At 36.4% G+C, this 20209-nt stretch overlaps 1 protein-coding gene across 2 annotated transcripts in view; it reads left to right on the top strand.

Annotated features, from left to right (window-relative positions):
- ATL1 (atlastin GTPase 1) overlaps positions 1-20209 on the top strand; it is a 79809-nt gene that overhangs the window by 47707 nt on the left and 11893 nt on the right. For both annotated transcript variants that reach the window (XM_061157396.1, XM_061157395.1), the window contains exons 8-9: positions 14235-14327; positions 15392-15530. In XM_061157396.1, coding sequence (XP_061013379.1) covers positions 14235-14327; positions 15392-15530 — 232 coding nt within the window. The remainder of the gene's footprint in view (positions 1-14234; positions 14328-15391; positions 15531-20209) is intronic.

Here is a 20209-nt window from a genome sequence, read left to right as displayed (position 1 = left end):
CTGTACACTGTATGATTCCAACTATATGATACTCTGGAAGAGGCAAAACTATGGAGACAATGAAGAGATTGTTTTGGGGTGATTTGGGGTACACTAGGGGTACAGCATGAGGGGCAGAGAAATGAACAAGCAGAGCGCAGAGGAATTTGGAGGAAGTGAGAATACTCTTAAGATATAATGATGGATATATGTCATTATATATAATGACATTTGTCCAAACTCATAGAATGAACAACACTTAGAGCAAACCCTAAGATAAGCTATGGGCTTCCCTGATAGCTCAGTTGGTAAAGAATCCGCTTGCAATGTAGGAAGTCCCAGTTTGATTCCTGGGTCGGGAAGATCTCCTGGAGAAGGAATAGGCTACCCACTCCAGCATTCTTGGGCTTCCCTGGTGGCTCAGCTGGTAAAGAATCTGTCTGCAATGCGGGAGACCTGGGTTTGATCCCTGGGTTGGGAACATCTCCTGGAGAAGGGAAAGGCTACCCACTCCAGTATTCTGGCCTACAGAATTCTATGGACTATTCCTATGGGTTCACAAAGAGTCAGACACGACTGAGCGACTTTCACTTTCAGATAAGCTGTAGACTTTGAGTGATTATGATATCAATGTAGTTTTATTCTTGGTTTAAAAAAAGATACTGTTCTGGTGAATGATGTTGATAGTAGGAGAGGCTATGCATGTGTCAGGGCAGGTGGTATATTTATGGCAAATCTTTGTACCTTCCTCTCAGTTTTACTATTCTAAAAAAGAGTCCTAAAAAATCCCAAACCATTAAAAAATGATAAACTGAACTTAATTTAAAAGTTAGACAGTTAAAGGAAACCTGAATGACTAACACATTTTCTAAGGAATGTTAAGTCTTATTGATAATCAATTAAAAATTAAAGTAACGAGATACCACTTTTACACTTATTAGATAGGCAAAAAGTGGAACATGGGGATAAATACCAAACGATAGCTAGAATTTGGATAAATGGGAACACTCAGACCCTATTGGTTAATAAGTGCAGCTTGTAGCAGCCGTTCTGTGGAGCAAGGCAAATATATAAGGATACTCATTGTAGCATTCATAGATCCATCGTAGCAGGAAGTTGTAGGCAGCACAGGTGTCCATCACTTGAAGAACAGATACATAAAATAGGGTGAAAGACATACTCTGAAATATTTTGCAACATCCAAAGGCAATGAACCCAAAGTATAAGTAACATGACTAAAGTATTAAAATTTATACTAAATTAAGTAGGGGAAAAGTTCGAGTTCTATAACATGATTTGTTATTTATAATATGATTTGTGATTATTTAAAACTTCTACATATGCAAAATAATTTATGTTAGAGTGAGTGTGGTTGAGAGCAGACAGTTGATGGGAGTGGGGATGTGGGGAAAATATGATAAAGTAAAACAAGAAAAAGGGACCTTTGCATGGAAAGATGTTGGTATGCTATGAGTGAAGGAGGGTGAGTCTCTTCTCTGAGATCTGGAGAAGCAGGTGGGGAGAGGAGTTGAGGTAGAATGAAATGAATCGCTGCTTACAGTCTCCTGTGTGGTTTATAATAGCTATTAGACTCTCTTGTCTTTTTAAAAATAATTTGTCATGTTAATAGTTGAAGTATTATATTATAATTGGGCTATTTGCTTTCATTTTTCTTTTCTCTGAACTTGCTACCTCAGGGTTCATTGGCATAGATTGGGTAACTCCATAGTAATTCTGGAAAGGAGTTTTCAGTCTTACCAGCAGGTGTCACTGCTTCTTATGCTTGGCTAGATAAACTGAAACCAAAAGAAACCAACCAGTGCTCTGTTGATGGACAGATGGATGGATAGATCGATAGGCAAACAGGCCGTTGGTAAAACAAAACTAACAAAAAACAATGAATTGAAAACAAACAATAGAAAAAACTTTGAGATTACTACTTGCTTGTAAACTGTTGGCATTACAAAAGAAAAAATTATGATTGAATGAGTTAACATTGACTTCCAAACAGGTTTTGACTTATAAATCTAAGTATCTGAAATTGAAATGAGAAACTTACTAAGTAGCAAAAGTGGCTTCCAAAGCTATTTAATAATTTAAAATTAAAGCAACCAAATTCAAAACAAAAATACTATACCACATGAAATTAAAAGACAAAATGTGAATATACTCAAATCACAGAACAACATGTAAGATATCAGCAAAATGATTCACACTTAAATTAGAAAAAACATAGAAAAAGTTCTGAAATAAAATAACTTTTAAATAAAAGTTTAATTCAGCAGTTTTTTTTAGCTGGTCACTGTTCCTATCCTCTTCCTCTGAGAAAATAGCAGTTTTATTTGTTTGGATAAAACTGTGGAGAAATTTTAAATACTGCCTGAGAAAATAAAGTAACGGGCAGTGATATTTTTTAAATAATAATTTATTATTAAAAACTAAATTTGACAAATTTAAAATAGAATTCTTAACTCAAAACAGAGTGAAGCTATAAATAATAAATAAGATCTGTCTCAGACAGCAATAGAGAGGGCAATTAGCCAATGAAATGAATAGCTGAATTAACAGATTAATTTGATTTTTAAGCCAAAAGTCAATTTATACCAAACAAACAAAATATCTATAATTGTATTTTAAAACTATGTTTTTAGAAAGAGAACTAAAAGCTTTTAGAGAACTAAAAGTGGATTCAGTTTGAAAGCAACTTTGAAGTGTTAAGTTTAGCCAGTGGTGTGCTGGTTAATGTTTGTAACTGGCTAGAGAGAGTGGGAGGTGGGTCTGATTGTAGTAGCATTTGCTGATTTCTATGGTGTAAATACTTTTACTGTGGCCGATTTCAGGCTACTGACATGCTGTCTCCTGATTTGTAAAATTCCTCAGATTTTAATAAGTCTTCCAAGGGAGCCTATAAAAGCCAGCTGTAGACTACTTAGTACACTCAAGAAGTAAATTCATATTAAGACATAGCATTCTCTGACATGACTTACTTTCCCACTTGTCTTGCTCATTGTGAGCACTTGAATCTTACTAACAGTCCAGCAAGAGCTACCTCATTAATGTAACTGTTCTTTAAAAAATAGTTAAAGTAACTTGGCTCTTTAGCTCCTCTGCCTTAGGACTTCAAGAGGTTTGGTTGAGAATGAATACATTTCTGTTAATTTAAACATGTAATACCCATAAATATTTGATAGGGACATTAGAAAATAATTTCCAGCTTTCTGTAAGGATCTGATGAAAAATACCTCATGAGATATGGTAGGATATTTGTCTGTACTTTGGCCTATGAATTTTTCTTCCTTGGTTATAGGGCACACCAGGCCCCATATAGCTCTATGAGATGATTACATCCTTGGGTCAAAATCTCTGTTAGGAATTTTTCTGTTAGAAAAATTGTTAGACATTATTTGAAGTGCACATTAAATGAACTGTTTATAGACTGTTTTTCAATGCCAGGCAAGACTGTCTTCCTCTAATGTTCTGTGCTCAGTGGTCAGCCATTTGTTATTTGTTACCCAAGGAAAGGCTGATTTTCCATTTCTGTGGCTCTCCAGCTTTCTCTTGTGTGCTTGTCACTCGTGTCCTCTCAACTCTGCTGGACTGACATGGTGGAGAGGGTTTTCACTTGTTCTATAACGTCATGATACAGGAAGTTTGATGTTAGGCCTAACCTGAAAAGGATTCCCCAGTAGAATGGAAGGTGGACTCTAAGAAGTCCACCTCAAAATTATCCAAGCCAGGCTTCAGCAAACAGTACATGAACCATGAACTTCCAGATGTTCAAGCTGGATATAGAAAAAGGCAGAGGAACCAGAGATCAAATTGCCAACATCTGTTGGATCATCGTAAAAGCAAGAGAGTTCCAGAAAAACATCTACTTTTGCTTTACTGACTATGCCAAAGCCTTTGACTGTGTGGATCACAAAAAACTGTGGAAAATTCTTAAAGAGATGGGAATACCAGACCGACCACCTGACCTGCCTCTTCAGACATCTGTATGCAGGTCAGGAAGCAACAGTTAGAACTGGACATGGAACAACAGACTGGTTCCAAATAGGAAAAGGAGTACATCAAGGCTGTATATTGTCACCCTGATCATTTAACTTCTATGCAGAGTACATCATGAGATACTCTGGGCTGGATGAAGCACAAGCTGGAATCAAGATTGCCGGGAGAAATATTAATAACCTCAGATACGCAGATGACACCACCCTTATGACAGAAAGTGAAGAAGAACTAAAGAGCCTCTTGATGAAAATGAAAGAGGAGAGTGAAGAAGTTGGCTTAAAACTCAACATTCAGAAAACCAAGATCATGGCATCCAGTCCCTTCACTTCATGGCAAATAAATGGGGAAGCAATGGAAATAGTGACAGACTATTTTTCTGGGCTCCAAAATCACTGCAGATGGTGACTGCAGCCATGAAATTAAAAGACACTTGCTCCTTGGAAGAAAAGCTATGACCAACCTAGACAGCATATTAAAAAGCAGAGATATTACTTTGCCAACAAAGGTCTGTCTAGTCAAGGCTATGGTTTTTCCAGTAGTCATGTATGGATGTGAGAGTTGGACTTATAAAAAATGCTAAGCACTGAAGAATTGATGCTTTTGAACTGTGGTGTTGGAGAAGACTCTTAAGAGTCCCTTGGACTGCAAGGAGATCCAACCAGTCCATCCTAAAGGAGATCAGTCTTGGGTGTTCATTGGAACGACTGATGTTGAAGCTGAAACTCCAATATTTTGGCCACCAGATGTGAAGAACTGACTCATTTGAAAAGACCCTGATGCTGGGAAAGATTGAAGGCAGGAGGAGAAGGGAACGACAGAGGATGAGATGGTTGGGTGGCATTACCAACTCAATGGACATGAGTTTGGGTGGACTCCGGGAGTTGGTGATGGACAGGGAGGCCTGGCGTGCTGCAGTCCGCATGGTTGCAAGGAGTCGGAAGCGAATGAGCGACTGCACTGAACTGAAGAAGCCTTAATGTTATATTATTAAATGTGCCTGTTGACTATGACAGCCCAGGAGTTTACTGTTTAACCATTTCATGTCCTCTAATTATATAGGCTACAAAGAAATGGAAACATCTCCCAGTTTACTAATGTGTAATCTCAAGGTTCTCTTGAGCCAGTTTTTTAGATGTCAGTAATTTCCCAGTGGCGTTTCTATGGTGGGTATCTTTGTAAGTCAGTCTACAGGAGCTGACTTTAGTCAGTTTAATCTTCAGTAAGTTTAAATATTGATAAAAGTCACAATATTCCTGAACCCTGGTCCCTTTAAGCCATAGCCCTGAATATATCCAGTTATTCTTGAACCTCTTTATGGCATGATGCCCTGAGATAGATTGGTGCTATCAGTATTTAGGTTGTGTGACTAACACAGAAGAAATGGATTAATTCATCCCATTTTTCTACCATAGCATTTTTATTAATCATTTTTGTACACTTACAGGCCCATCAATACCCTAAATCTTTGGAATAAATTTGACTCACTGTATACATGTATACACAGGTCATAACTAAGGTGACAGAGGTGTTTGCTACCCCAATTGTAGTAATCATTTCACAATATATATTCATGTTGAATAATCACATTGCAGACCTTAAATGTACACAGTGTGTTATATGTCAGTTATATCTCACAAAGGCTGGGAAAAAATGATTTGAATTCTCTTTGTGAAATGAGAGTGGAACTCAATTCTTCATGTTCCTTTCAGTGGAGTTGTAATTATTGGTGAGCAGATATCTCCATTCCAGTTTTAAACTGAAGATTGCTAGAAAATAATAGGAGAGGAAGCTTATGATAATGTACTATTACATTAGGATAAACCTGCTGTTTCTCACAGTTTCCTGTCCAAATTGGTCCTGCATATGGCAAATCAGGAATTATGTTACAATGGTTTACTTAATTATATTTAAGGACCCTTTGTTCCTGTGATTTGAGTGTTCCTCTCTGGAATAAAATTTAATAGTGATTTCAGCTACTTTAGAATGTCAAAACAAAACATCCTTGGTCAAATATCCATGATGACTGCAACTGCCAAGTCATACCAGAGAAATCCATGATTTCACTGAGAAAATGAGAAGCTGTTATTTGGATGCTTGGGCTGTAAATGAAAAGACATTCTCTTGGTGGGGCTGAGGAAAAGGACAGCAGTTTGAGAAAGGTGCCTTATCACATGTTCTGTCCAGAGAGCGATTTAGGTTACCTGTGAATTGTATGAAATTAGAATAAAATATTCATCTGGCTACTCAGAATTAGGTCAGTGGTATAGATCAGGATTCCCCCAGTGTCCTTATGTAGATTCATAAAATGTCTAGAAGACCTACATAATAATAATATTTTATTGAACTCTTATTTTTGTGCCAGGTCCCATGCTCAGTATATTTCTTACATGATTCACATGAATGTTCATTATAGTTATATAAAATAAGTAATGTTGTTACTCCTTCTTTATTCCTTTCTATTTTTTTTTTTAACTGATGGGAAAACCGAGGCTTAGAGTAGTTAAGAAACTTGTCCTGACCACATGTATCTTTAAGTTGCAGAGCTCACCTTCAACCTAGGCCATAGGCTCAAAGCCCTTGCATTTCACCACCACCCCTTAATGCCTCTCTCCCTATTTCTGATGCTAGGTGCTTACCTAACTATAGCTTGTGGTCTTATAGTTGAATGTGCAAATCCCATCCCACTAGCTAAATTATAAATATGTTAAGAGCAGGACCTTTGCAGTTAACTTTTTTTAGTCTAGACCACCTACTTTATAGGCTTCCTAGGTGGCTCAGTGATAAAGAATCTGTCTCCTAATGCAAGAGACTCAGAAGACACAGGTTCTATCCTTAGGTTGGGAAGATACCCTGGAGTAGGAAATGGCAACCCACTCTAATATTCTTGCCTGGAAAATTCCAGGAATAGAGGAGCCTGGCAGGCTACAGTCCATGGGGTACCAAAGTATCATACATGTCTGAGTATACACACAGCACCTACTTTATATACAGCAGACATTTAATTAATGCTTGCTAATTATGGTATTATATGCATATTTAGGATTGTATATAGTTTGCGTACAAATAAACTTATTGGACTCAAAATTGGAAAACCTGGGTTCAAGATTTGGTGTAGCTATTACATATCCTGCCTAGTATTACCTCTTTACATTTATAAGATAAGACCCATAAACAAACAGTTTAAGTCAAAATTGATATGAGAGTGTCCAAAATGCTTATACTGGGCATGGCCCCTTCTTGAACTGCAGAAACACAATCATGAAGTTCTTTTTCAATGGAAAAAGGTAGTAGAATTTCTGAATTGAAAGTATTACAATTGATGGTTTATAATTAAAAAGATAGCACATTTAATTAGTTAAGACTAACATAAAAAAGTAAGATGTCCTCAGTTAGCAACAGTTTGTATGTGGTATCATCAGGTTTAAAGGTGGTCCTAGTACATAATCTGTAGATGCTTCAAGTAATTAGACAAGACTGCAACTGCTCTGAGGCAAGGAGGATAAGCCATGACTATTGGATCAAGAAATAGGCCATAAAAGACATTGAGTCTTGGATGTTGACCATGTTGTTGATTTAATAACTGCCATGACCTAATCTTTTTAAATGTATAAAAAAGCAAGATTTATGATAATTTGGAAGGGGTTAATCTGGACTCCGGTTTCCCTGTTGGCTCAGGGATAAGGAACCCACCTGCCAATGCAGGAAATGTGGGTTTGATCCCTGGGCTGGGAAGATCCCCTGGAGAAGAAAATGGCAACCCACTCCGGTATTCTTACTTGGGAAATCCCATGGACAAAGGAGCATGACGGGGCTACAGTCCTTGGGGTCACAAAAGAGTCTGACAGGACTCAGCAACTAAACACCTCCACCACCAATCTGGAGTGTTACAGATTATTCTCTCATTTTTCTGTCTATATCCTTGGAAACTTTTACTCAAAGAGATTCTTAAGTTTCTTTTTTAATCGTGTACAGTATAGGTATCTTTAGCTAATATGAAACTTTGGTTCTTTCAGCAGATTTTCTGCGTAAAGTATCTATCAGTGTCCCTATAGATAGGCTTCTGAGTCTTAGAGAACAAAAGATATTTTGGTCTTATCTGGAGTGCCACAAAAAATTTTTTTAAATTTCTACCTGGTTAACTATTAAAGCCTATCTGAAAAGCCAGCCATAAAGTGTAAATTTCTAAGTTGATGATTTCTCTTTCAAGTTTTTCTGATTCCTGTATTTTATGTCTGTTCAGTTCAGTCGCTCAGTCATGTCTGACTCTTTGCGACCCCATGAACTGCAGCACTCCAGGCCTCCCTGTCCATTACCAACTCCTGATTTGTGTCCATCACAAATCCATGTCCATTGAGTTAGTGATGCCATCCAACCATCTCATCCTCTGTTGTCCCATTCTCCTCTGAGCCCATTTTAAAAAGGGAAGACAATGTTCCCTTTATTTTGGCTATTTAAGTACTGAGAGTATTGTTTGAAATTTTTCTGAAGTCTATTTTTAAAGTTTCCTATTGATTCATCCTTGTTTTGTTCACAATTTTTTATTGATGTCCAATTCATCTCAGAGAAAGTCTTCTAAAATGGCCTTGCATGGTGTTTTTCTATATTTCTTGCCCTTGAAAGGCTATTAAAATTTTTATTCTTGTTTTTTTATGATGAGCTGGGATATTTAAATGCTCTCCTGGTCTTTCTACTGTTTTTAACCAATTTTTCTAACCTAACAGTTTTTTTCCAACCTAACTGTTCATTTTTTTCCAAGCTAACAAGAGGGACTAATAATTAAGTGAACTTAGTTGGAAAATAACTGATAGTTCAGGATAGTAAGCAACAGGATCCTGAATTCTGCAGCAAATTTCTGTCTTCCTGTGCTAAAAGAAATTCCTTATAACTGAGCTCTAGGCCAGTGTTTAAATTCAACTTCAATACAACAGTCTTCAGATATAGTAGTTATAAGCAGTTGGGGCAATATGATTACTTTTTTTCTGCAAAAATCACTAAGGAAATGGTTCAGGAGGTCAGAGGAAGAAAAAGAAGGTATTGAAGGAGTGAGGTGATTGGTAAAGATAAAACTGAGTAGAGAGAGATACACTGTCAGTGGGGTCAGTAGGGTAGGGTAAATTTCAGAAGGTTAGAGAGTGAAATTGAGTCTTCTGGAGTCAGCAGTTTGTTTTGAAGCCTCAGTTTACTAATTAAAGAAGCTAACTAATGAGTGTTTTTTATCTTCATTTTTATAGAACATCTTATCTTTATTATTTATTTTGACATGTCCGAAGCTTAACACAATATTATTCTAAATTTTTAAGGGTAATTTATTACTGTAAATGCAAATATTAGGATTGTAATGCTATACAAAGAGGAAGCAGAAATTCTTCCAGAAGAAGACTGCAGCTTTGATATACACAAGCCTGTAACAAACAAGTTGCTCAAATTGTGTGCTTATGAAAAGCACCTGGGTCCTCAAGCAGGTGTTAGAACAGTGCTACGTACAATCATCTGATAGTCATTGATCCTACATTATGGACTAAACAAAGTAATTTGCAAATTGACAAGAATGAGAATGGCCTCTAAGTGGTGTAGAGAACCCCAGGCAAAATTTGACTGACTACATTTGCATAGATTTGTTGCTGGTTTAACAGACCTCCAACCGTTAGTCTTTGGGGCATCCTGATTAATCTGGTTACTACTTAGGTCTTTGCCTCTGTTCTTTATAAAGCACTTCCTTATCATTCAGTGACACAAGACAATTCAAGATAAAATACAAGACAGTACTTTGTATGAATTTTCAAACAAAAGAAGGAAAAGCAGCAAAAAAAAAAAAAAAAAAAAAAGAACAAACAGATTAATGGCAAAAATATTTACTGAATAATATACCTCTAAACCAAAAGTTCTAATAACATTATACAAAAATTAGGTATAATTTTTTATTCAATGAGTACACTTACAAAAAAAAAAGGTTGAATTACCCTTTACAGAGACATAGAACTAATGACCCACATAAAGACCCACTGAGTCTTTATAACAAAAATTCTAGGATAACAAATTAATCAGCAGCAAGAGCTCAGTGAAACAAATTAGAACTCAGATTTGATCATTGTTGAGACAGATTCACCTCTAAGTAAATTTTAAGGACAGATGGAATTTGGGAACAGGGGACATGGAAAGTACACATGTTAACCTGAGGTTCATAGGGAATACTGCCCAGTGAGGACATTCAGAACTATCTCGGTAGGACTTCAGAATTGTCAGAGGATGAGACCTTCACTCAAAACTTGATACAAAAACCAGAGCTGAGTTTATAGATTAGTTTAGTAAAAGAGTTATACTTGGGAGGTTCATTGAGCAAAACAAATTATTATTATGAAGAGTTGGGGGCTTTGTCTTGGATTTGCATGGTTTACAGAGACAAGAATGGGTTAACATCAGTTTTTGAATTATTTTTTCTTGTTGAATACAGAAGCATGTTTTGTGTCTGGTTATAGAGGTTAGCAATGGGTTGACACAGCCTCAGTTTTCTGAGGTGATTCTTCTACTTCTTGACTGACTTTTAAAGTATGAAGCTGTCACTGGTTGGCTTTCAGTGGACTGTTGGTTGAAGTGAGGTGTTACTTACTTAGAAGGGTTTAAAATGAGTTCCGGTGTTTACTTACTACCTGAAGCTGAAATTAAAACTGAAATTGATTGATTAAATAGGTTAAACCAGTTCAGGTATTCACTGGCTACATGACTCTAGAACAGTTTTTTCCTGGGAGTTTGGGAGTGTTTTCACATATTTATAATGGATGTGCACATAAATTTAGCATTATGATTCAGATGACATTTTTTCATGTAAGCCTTTTTATACTGACTTAATACATGTATTGATACACTCCACACATTTGTAATATTAATAGCTATGTAATATGTTAATATGCCATAATGTATATAACCATTCCCAATTGTTGAGCATTTAAATTTTTTTCCATTTTTCACTAATAGTGGTGCTATAGCACTCCTTTTGAATAATTTCCTAGAGGAAATTATGGTCTTCAAAGGAAAATAAACAAAAGTTACAATGTTTTTCATAATTTTCATCCTATGATCACTTGAAGGATATGCAAAGTGTAGGTCCATCATTTTCCCCAGTTGTCTGACTGGATTTAATTTATTTTTAAAAAGTATGACTTCAGATATTTTTATCTGAGAAAGTTAGAGTAATCTGTATTCTTGACTTTTTAAATCTCTACCTATATGTATGAACAAATCAAAATGCAGCAGTGTGGAAAAATGGATGGATTTTGAAATAAGGACTGAAATTCATAGCATTCCATACAGGATAAATGTAAAGCATATGAATTATTTGAGGAGGGGATGGAGACAGTGGGTGTACTGTAGCTGGCTTATACCACTTTGAGAACTAACTAGTAAATATTCAGGAGTTACATAAGCCAGTTATTAAACTGTTAGTAGCTTGAAATCAGCCATGGTAGGCACATTTGCACAGCAGAAATTGTCAAATGCCACAAATCAAGGCATGCTCTTGTTGTTGGAGAACCAGTTTATACCAGCACAGCACTGGATGGGAGTATTAGGGAAGCAACTTAGAATTTGACACTAGAGGTAGATAGAATATAGAGTACTTATTTAAGAAAATAAGACTTCATCTTTGATCCTATTCTACACATGGTCCTCATTTCGTTGACTTGGGAAGATGCCCAGTGAAAAAGACCAAGGAAAGAGACTAAACTCTTCCAAGAAAAATGCAAAATATAGCCAAATCCACATAGTTGGTTTCATTTATCCTGATTCATGAACCTCTATTTTGCAAAAGTTGCTTCTTATCTAACCTCTATTTTCAAAGTGCATGTTTTAGGTAGAAATGTTCTAAATACAAATTATCATACAAAAATGTTGACAAGAATGAACATCTATCTAAAGATAGTGGACTATTTAAAGATAGTGTAAATGGATATTTTTAAATGCTCTGCTCCACAGGAATCTCTCCTTTCCCCACAAGAATCCACAGAACACACACACACACAGACATACACACACACACACACACACACACACACACAGGGGCGGGGGGGGACTTACACTGTAATGAAACAAGAAATATCCATAATTCTAACTAAGCTGTGTCCCTGTTTAAGGAAAGAAGATGTGAGCTAAGGATTTTATATCCAGCAAAAATGACTTTCACTTATCAAGGGCACAAAATGTTGTTAGCATGTAAGAATACAAAGAATGTTGTTCCCATGAGCCCTTAATGAGAAATCTGAAGAATGAGCTTCAGTTAAGCAAAGATGACGTAACTTCACCAAAGGAGAAATAATCATATACGATGTGCCTCCTAATAAAAGAACACTCTGCTTCATAGAGTCTTGCCAAAAAATAAAACTGGAGTCAGATCAAGACTCTGTATCCAGTTGCCAATTTGTAGGAAATTCAGAGGACGAAAGAACATGTTGAACTGCCCTGTGACTATGCAGTCAGCAAGGTTTGGGTTATGGAAATCTATCCAGGTCAGACTTGTAGGTTCTTCAACAGATAAACTATAAAGGGAAAGAAAGGATGGAAAAGCTTAAAAGAGAGTTCAAAGCGGTATCAATTTTAATGGTCAAGACTAAAAGGCTCAATTACAAGCCCAGAGATGTAAACGCTTAGACATTTAAAGATAGCTAATGTCAGTAAAATATTGTAATTTTCCCCTCAACTTCCTGCATTTTTCCAGATACTAAAGTTGAAGTATAACTTAATCTAACTTATTAAAGAATGCTTTAATGTGTCAGATTGTAAACTATGTGTTCTATACTTAATTTTGAGGCAGTACAGGAGGAATTTTCCCAAGTTTAAATGCCACCTCTTCTACTCTGGCCTTGTGGCTTTGAGAAAATTACTTGATTAACATCAGGTTGGAGGGTGAAGGTGATTTTTATAAATCTCTTTTAAGACAAACTAATAAATTATAACTTCTCCTGGGGCAGGAGTGCATGAAATACATCATGTGTATGATACTGGTATTGTGCTTGACTTGGTATAGGCACTTGATAAAGGAAAGCTGCTCTTAACTTTGGTTGCAGTAGGTGTGGAGGGAGGCCCAAGAATTCTGTACTTTTAAAAGCCTCTCAAATGATTCTAATGATTGTTCTAATTTGGGGAACACAGTCCCTGATAAGAATCCTTCTGGATATAAACAAATACTCAGCTTCAGGGATGTTTATCAATGCATTTCTTAGAATAGTACTTAGAAAAACTGGAAAACATCTAGGAGAATGCAAAATAAGTTAGGTCTATCCATGTGCTAAAATACTATGTGGCCATTAAAATCAAATCAAGTAACTAACATAGCATTATGTACCAGGTACTGTTCGAATGTCTTCTGTATACTATTTCATTTAGTAGTCCTGTGAGGCTGGCTCCCTTATTATCTCTATTTAACAGATGAAGAAATATGATATTACAAATAACAAGTTGTGAAGCTGAAATATTTCTAAACTATTAACAATAAAAAAAATTTTTACAATAAAAATTTTGGCCTTGTTAGAGGAAAGACTGAGCTAGCTTTCTAACAGAAAATATTTCAAAATTGTCATGTAATGTGAAGAAGTGATCAAAGCATTTGCAGTCAAAAAGTGGGAGAAAAAAGTATTACAAAGGTATGTTAGTTATTTTTCATGATTTTTACAAATGTGTTTGTGGTATTTGTCAGTGTTTTAAAATTTGTAATTTGTTATTTTTCTCATTGTAAATAAATATCAACTTTTTAGCCTATTTTTATACCTTTTTCCTATTGAGCCCTCTCCCCCACACAGATTGTGTAACTTTCAGGCCCCACAAAACCTGGATTCCTGCCCCTCTGCCTACCAGGTATGCATGATGAGAACCCCCGAAGAAGAGAATGGGACAGATGTAATAGAGGAAAATACTTAGACAGATGGAAGGGGAAAACTTTCCTCAAATAAAACTTGAATCTTCATAAAAAGCTTCCTGAAAACTGACAGATATGCCTCAAACTGGCTGAATGGCACTATGTAACTTCAGTCATTTTGGGGGCAGCTTTCTATTCACATTCCATGGAAACAGGTAGGATGATCTCAGAGAGGAGTGAATGCTCAGAAACAACTTTCCTAGGTTTTATGTTTGCTTTTTAATTCCTTTATGTGGAGAAGAACACTATTCAGATAGCAATAATATCATTAAATATATTTCAGTAAAAAACAGATGGAGGCAATTTAGAGTTCCTTTATCAATCCTTTCTTCTTATTATCTCTTAGAGTCTGATATTTCTCGTTCGAGACTGGAGCTTCCCATACGAATTTTCATATGGATCTGACGGTGGCTCCAAATTCTTGGAAAAACGCCTCAAGGTTTGTTAGCTGTCTAGATGCATGAAATTTCCCCAACAGTGATCTAAAATTATTTTTGTTAAGTGACTTCTTGAATAGATACTCAATAGCCACAACGTCATTTGACCTTCATAGTATCTCTGTGAACAAACTAAGAGTGATACTTAATAAAATGTCAATTACAATTTTAAATATTATTCATAATTATGATTCAGAAAAAGAGTTATTTTGTAGCTATGTATAAAACAATGATTTATTCCTAAAGATAAAATCTTTAATTTGAAGAGTTAAATCAGTTGAAGATTGACAGTACAAACATCTGGATTCATGTTTAGCAGAGGCTTAAAGTCAATTTAAGAAAATATTTAAGTTTTAAGATCCCCAGAGTCAATCTTAGGACATTTTGCTAGTAGTTCACAGAACGTGATATTAGGATGAGGCTATTAACTGTCTATGTCATGATAGTTCAATAGTTGAACAGATATCCCCCAAAATACCTAATGAGTAATCAGAAAAAAAATGGAGATTAAAAAAAGAAATCTTGATAATCAGGATCTCTAAGCTTACTTTTTAAGGCTATGGTTATTTTTAGGATAATTTGTACTATTAACTCTCTAATACATAGGGAAAAAGGAGACAATTTAGCTTGTATGTAAATACCCAACTATCCAGATGTCTTTCTAGAATTTAAATGTATACCTACCAAGTGACAAGAGGCTGTCTTTGAGTACCTTCCTGAAAAGAAGGTGGGAATATCTTATGATCTACTCATGTCTTTGTGAGTACTTTGAATTAAAATTTGAATTTGCAGGAACTAGCTGGAGTAAAATCCCACTAATTTGTACTAAAAAACGGGAAGGCTCTTCTGAGTAAGAGTAGACATTTGTTGATTATAGTGATAATGCCATGTGTATGCTATACTTAAATGTGGCTATGTGGCAAATTGACCCAAAACTTTTAGTATCAGCCCTGTCATGTCATTTTTTATCATTGTGACCAGACATAGCAAATATAAATGCCACAGAATTCTTTTGGAGTTCGATTTGTGTTGAAAGTCATTTAAACTTCAGAATGATTTACTACAGGTCTCAGGGAACCAGCATGAAGAACTACAGAATGTTCGAAAACACATCCATTCCTGTTTCACCAAAATTTCCTGTTTTCTGCTACCTCATCCTGGCCTAAAAGTAGCTACCAATCCAAACTTTGATGGAAAACTGAAAGGTTTGTCTTTTAGTGAATGTGTTTATGTCACTAAGTCTGATTACAAAGATGTCATTTTATCCACTGGGCTTATAGCTGCTAGTTTAGTTTATTCACTGATCTGAGTGTGCTGATTAGAAATTGTCAGGGGACAATCCCCAGCTCATGCTAGAGCACCTCTTTGGTGAACTGTGGGGTTCTATGAGTGCTGAATATGTACATAGAGAAAACAGACTAAATCCTGCACTCACCTGGGGGCAGTAACCCTCACCCTTTCTCAGAGGTTCCTGCTCACCTCTGCATTGAGAAATGCTCCTTAATATCTTCCTTTTACATTTTCCTTATTTATATATTTTTTTACATTTTCCTTATTTATATTAAAAGGGAAAATAGAAGTCTATATTATTGCAATATTTGTATTATTATGATTAGAGATAGAAAAAATATTGCATAATATTGAAGTGAAGCTCTTTCAAACTGCTGCTGAAAAATTTAATTATAAATCATTAAAAATTTCACTAATAATGAAAGCATCTTCTGGATGAGGACTAATTTCTTAAAAAACCAAAAGCCCCAAAGTGTTTTTCAGAGTAATAGTATGTAATCATCTCTTAAACAGAGAGATATGACTAATGTTTTAAGATTCCAAAGCAATTCAAATTGTCTAAAAAAAGGGGGGAGGGGGGCATCAGGAGGTGGAGGCAGGCGTCTGCAGAAGCAGAAGCTAATCCTTCCTAATAATCATTAGGTCTTTAGATATTTGCTTTGCAGTTAATCCAAGGTAGTACTGATCTCACATGGCCTCAGCCTGCAACGGTTTAGATTCTCTGGCTTGGATTCCCAGCCAGAGATTGGGCTGGATTGCGGTGGTGAAAGCACCAGATCCCAGCCACTAGACCAGTGATCAGTGACAAGGGCCCTGGCCCTTTGACTTTGCAGAAAAGAATTCCCACAAAGACGGAAAGTAGTGAAACAAGGAAAGTATTTATCAAGAGGGGAAAAAAAGTGCAGTATGTGTGGATGGACACACAAGCAGACTCAGAGGGAGAGTCCCTGAGTCGCACCCTCGTGGCATTTTGAATTACTTTTATGGGGCGTTTCTTCCAAGTTTCCTTTGGCCAGTCATTTTGATTTGCCTAGTGCACAGTCCATCTTTGGTGTACCTCGGGATCCTTCTATGTGTGCAATGCCTCTTAGCCAAGGTGGATCCTACCGCAAAGGCATCTGGGTAGAGCATCCCTTGACATTGCTCCCCCTTTCTCCTGCCATTAACCTTTTCTGCACATGCATGTTCAGGGAGGTCTCCTGACTTCGCAAACAAGAAATACCTGGTCTGGGCAAGGCCCAGCCTCCTCCCTTAATTGTCCAGCTACTCCTGACTTGGGAGTTTCCATCAGTAGGGAATGAATCTCCAATTGCTTTATCCTGGGGGAGGCCTATCTACCTCCTTCCTACCTCAGTACAAAGACATTTCTGACTTTTTTATTTGTAAGCCTAGCATTGAGTACACCACTAAATTCAAACATATGCTTAATTTACTCTGGCCTTTCTGCATTGTGCCAGGGGTAATGAGACAGTGGCATAACAAGCCTTGCAGCACAGTTCTCAAAGGACTTTAAAATTACTTTTAAAAATGACAGCTGAACAACTTGTGTTCAGTTTTGTGGAACTGGCAAGTTCGAAAAGCAAACCAATTTTTTTTCCCCATGTATCCATAGTGTTTTCTCTCAGATACCTTTTATTTCACCATGCAGTTAATATCATAAATAGAATCCCCAATTTCTCAATCATCAACAATTGTTTTTATACATGTTTTAAATTGTCTTTTCATTATACGACAGAAAGACAACTGTAGGCACATATTAATGCATGGATTTCAGGATCCTGTAATTTCACTGTCACTATGAATTCCAACCCACCAGTGAGCACACAGACCTCTCGATACTGTGCAGTGACCTAATGGCTTCAATGTGTTTTGAATAAATTACATAAAGAGAGGGCTCCCACAAGGCCTTTCTTTCTTCTCTGGGGTTGGAGGGCCATAAGCAGGCAGAGCAGGAGCAGGCCTTCAACAACAGTCCTTTATTGGGACAAAAAAGTACCCTGCCTGCTCCTTTCCTGTAGTACACAGCTACAGTTCTTAAATTAACAGATACATTTTGCAATGAAAGAATTCAGGGAAAGAGTTTAACATAAATCATGCCGATATAAATCACACTTTTTAATAGATTTGTTCTCTATCACATTTTACTCATAATCTAAACGTATGTTGACTCAGAATTGGTTTACAGTTACCCATGAGTTGCAAGTTTACCAAAGTGGCTAGCCTGAGGGAAAGAGAAATGAAAGGCAGCTTCAGTTGCCTGTCAAAAGTTCCATTTTAATGAGGCTTTACAAGACTACTGCTAAATCCCTCTGTGTGCCAAAACGTTCTAGTTTGCCTCAGTGTTTCCTTGGGAAGTTTTGAGTCTGCTGTCTACATCAGTTTTTCATCCCATCCTGAATCTTATAATATGGTGTTATTTCTATCCAGAATGTCTTGTCTTCTGGCCAAGCTGTTCTCCAGAGGGCTGTCATCTGAGTGGTTGCCTCCAGGGGAAGAAACTTCTTTGAATAAACAGTTGTGCAGAAATTCTTTGATGATAGTTTCTCACATACTCTTTCAATACACTTACAGAAATAATTTGCTAGTTCATTTATCAATAGTAGTAATTGTTATTATTTGTTCATGGTCCCCCACATTATCAAAATTATTATCCTATCTTACTATTTCCAGTGTTATTTAAAACTTATAATACTATGATTATATTTAATTGCTATTAGTTTAATCACTTCCCATTTAGGAAATCAAAAGGACCAAAAGCACTGAATCACATTCATCCATGATGTATTTGACCAATTCTTACCAAGTGTCTACTGAATATGTCCCCTTATATAGCAAATCCAATCTTGTAATTAACAAGGAGTTAACCTTTTTATGAGGTGGTTCTGTGTTATAATACCACCTGTAGAATGACCAGGTAACCACATCATAAATTGGGGAGCTGCTTCCTTAACAGCTCCAGTTAGACTTCAGAAAGCATAGCCAAACCACAGTGCAAGGTTATTATTTTTAAAGATGTATTTCTCATGACTTGTCAGAGTCAAATGATCCTGAAAAAATATCTTGGTTAGTTTCCACAGCAGCCCTACACCATAGGTGCATCTGCTGTGTGGAATTCTTATAAAGCATGTATCGTGTCCTCAATTATTGTTACAGATAACTACTTTGACTTAGATCCTGAATTCCTAGCAAGGTTTTACTCTTGTGACAAAAATTCTTGAAGAAATGATGAAAACAGAACATCATCATGAATAATCATCCAGCCACACATATTACTGAACATTTGCAGTGAGCCAAGGCTGATGAGCACACCTCCGCAAATTGATCTGAACTGGTCTGCAGATGTTCTGGGTCATGTATTTACTTGTCTTCCACTAATATTGTTAGCAAGAGCTCCCACTTGTGTATGTCATGAATATATTGTTCATATTTTCTGAATCAAATATTGGAATACCTGGCTTTGGTGAGAACGAAGTTATATGGCTAATGCTATTGTCAGAACACATTTTTTGTCCAAATGTGTGATACTGTGCTGGTTACTTTGATAATTAATACACTTGGTGCCAGAATGTGTATCTTCTTCCATTACAATTTTACAAGGAAATTTAGGGAGGAATGGAATTTAAGTATTTGCATGTTTTGAAAGTGATTTTAAAGTGGTTTTAGAAGGAGAAACCTTCTTTGTTTTATACAGATATTCCAGAAGAATTCATATATTCTAGATATATAGCATTATTCTACTAATGTTGAAAAAAGCATAAAATCGTATAGTAAAAAAGAAACCTATTAGCATCAGTGAATACAGATATATAATAGGCAATAAAACACAACAAAGGAACATGATAATATAATACATATACCAGTATTTCAGTGAAAATTGGTAACTAAGAAGCAAACCACCATAATAAATACATCTGAATAAACCTACAATAATACAGAGCACATGCATGTATGCTGAGTCACTTCAGTCATGTCCGACTCTGAGCGACCCCGTAGACTGCAGCTCATCAGGCTCCTCTGTCCCTGGGATTCTCCAGGCAAGAATACTGGAGTCGGTCACCATTTCCTTCTCCAATGCATGCATGTATGCATGCACGCATGCATGCTAAGCCGCTTCAGTTGTGTCTGACTCTGTGCGACCCTATGGACAAGCCCACCAGGCTTCTCTGTCCACAGGATTCTCTAGGCAAGAATACTGGAGTGGGTTGCCATTTCCTTCTCCAAATACAGAGCACAGTTACCAGTAAAAACTGGTACAATGCAAACAGAAAAATAAATTTGAATAAACTCCTGTCCAAGTCCTCATAAAATATGGACACAAATTTCAAAGCTGTACAAAACATGAAGAAAGATACATTGGAAGAATTTCCAACATAATGCTCATACATGTCATAAAACAGTCAGCAAAAGAAAAGAACCATAAATTCTTATATAAACTGGTATTTCAGTGTATACCGGGGTCATAATAACAAGCAGAGAATATGCAAAACACAGTCATAAAGTTTGAATCTTTATCCTTAAGACCTTAGAAATCACCAATCCCAAAGCCTGAAAACTCAGTGACTGCTGAAATTCAGGTTTTTAAAAATCAGAGGCA

Source organism: Dama dama, chromosome 12 (assembly GCF_033118175.1).
Source record: "Dama dama isolate Ldn47 chromosome 12, ASM3311817v1, whole genome shotgun sequence".
Lineage (NCBI taxonomy): Eukaryota > Metazoa > Chordata > Mammalia > Artiodactyla > Cervidae > Dama > Dama dama.
Note: the sequence above shows the minus strand (reverse complement) of the source record. Positions and strands in the feature narration are given on the sequence as shown.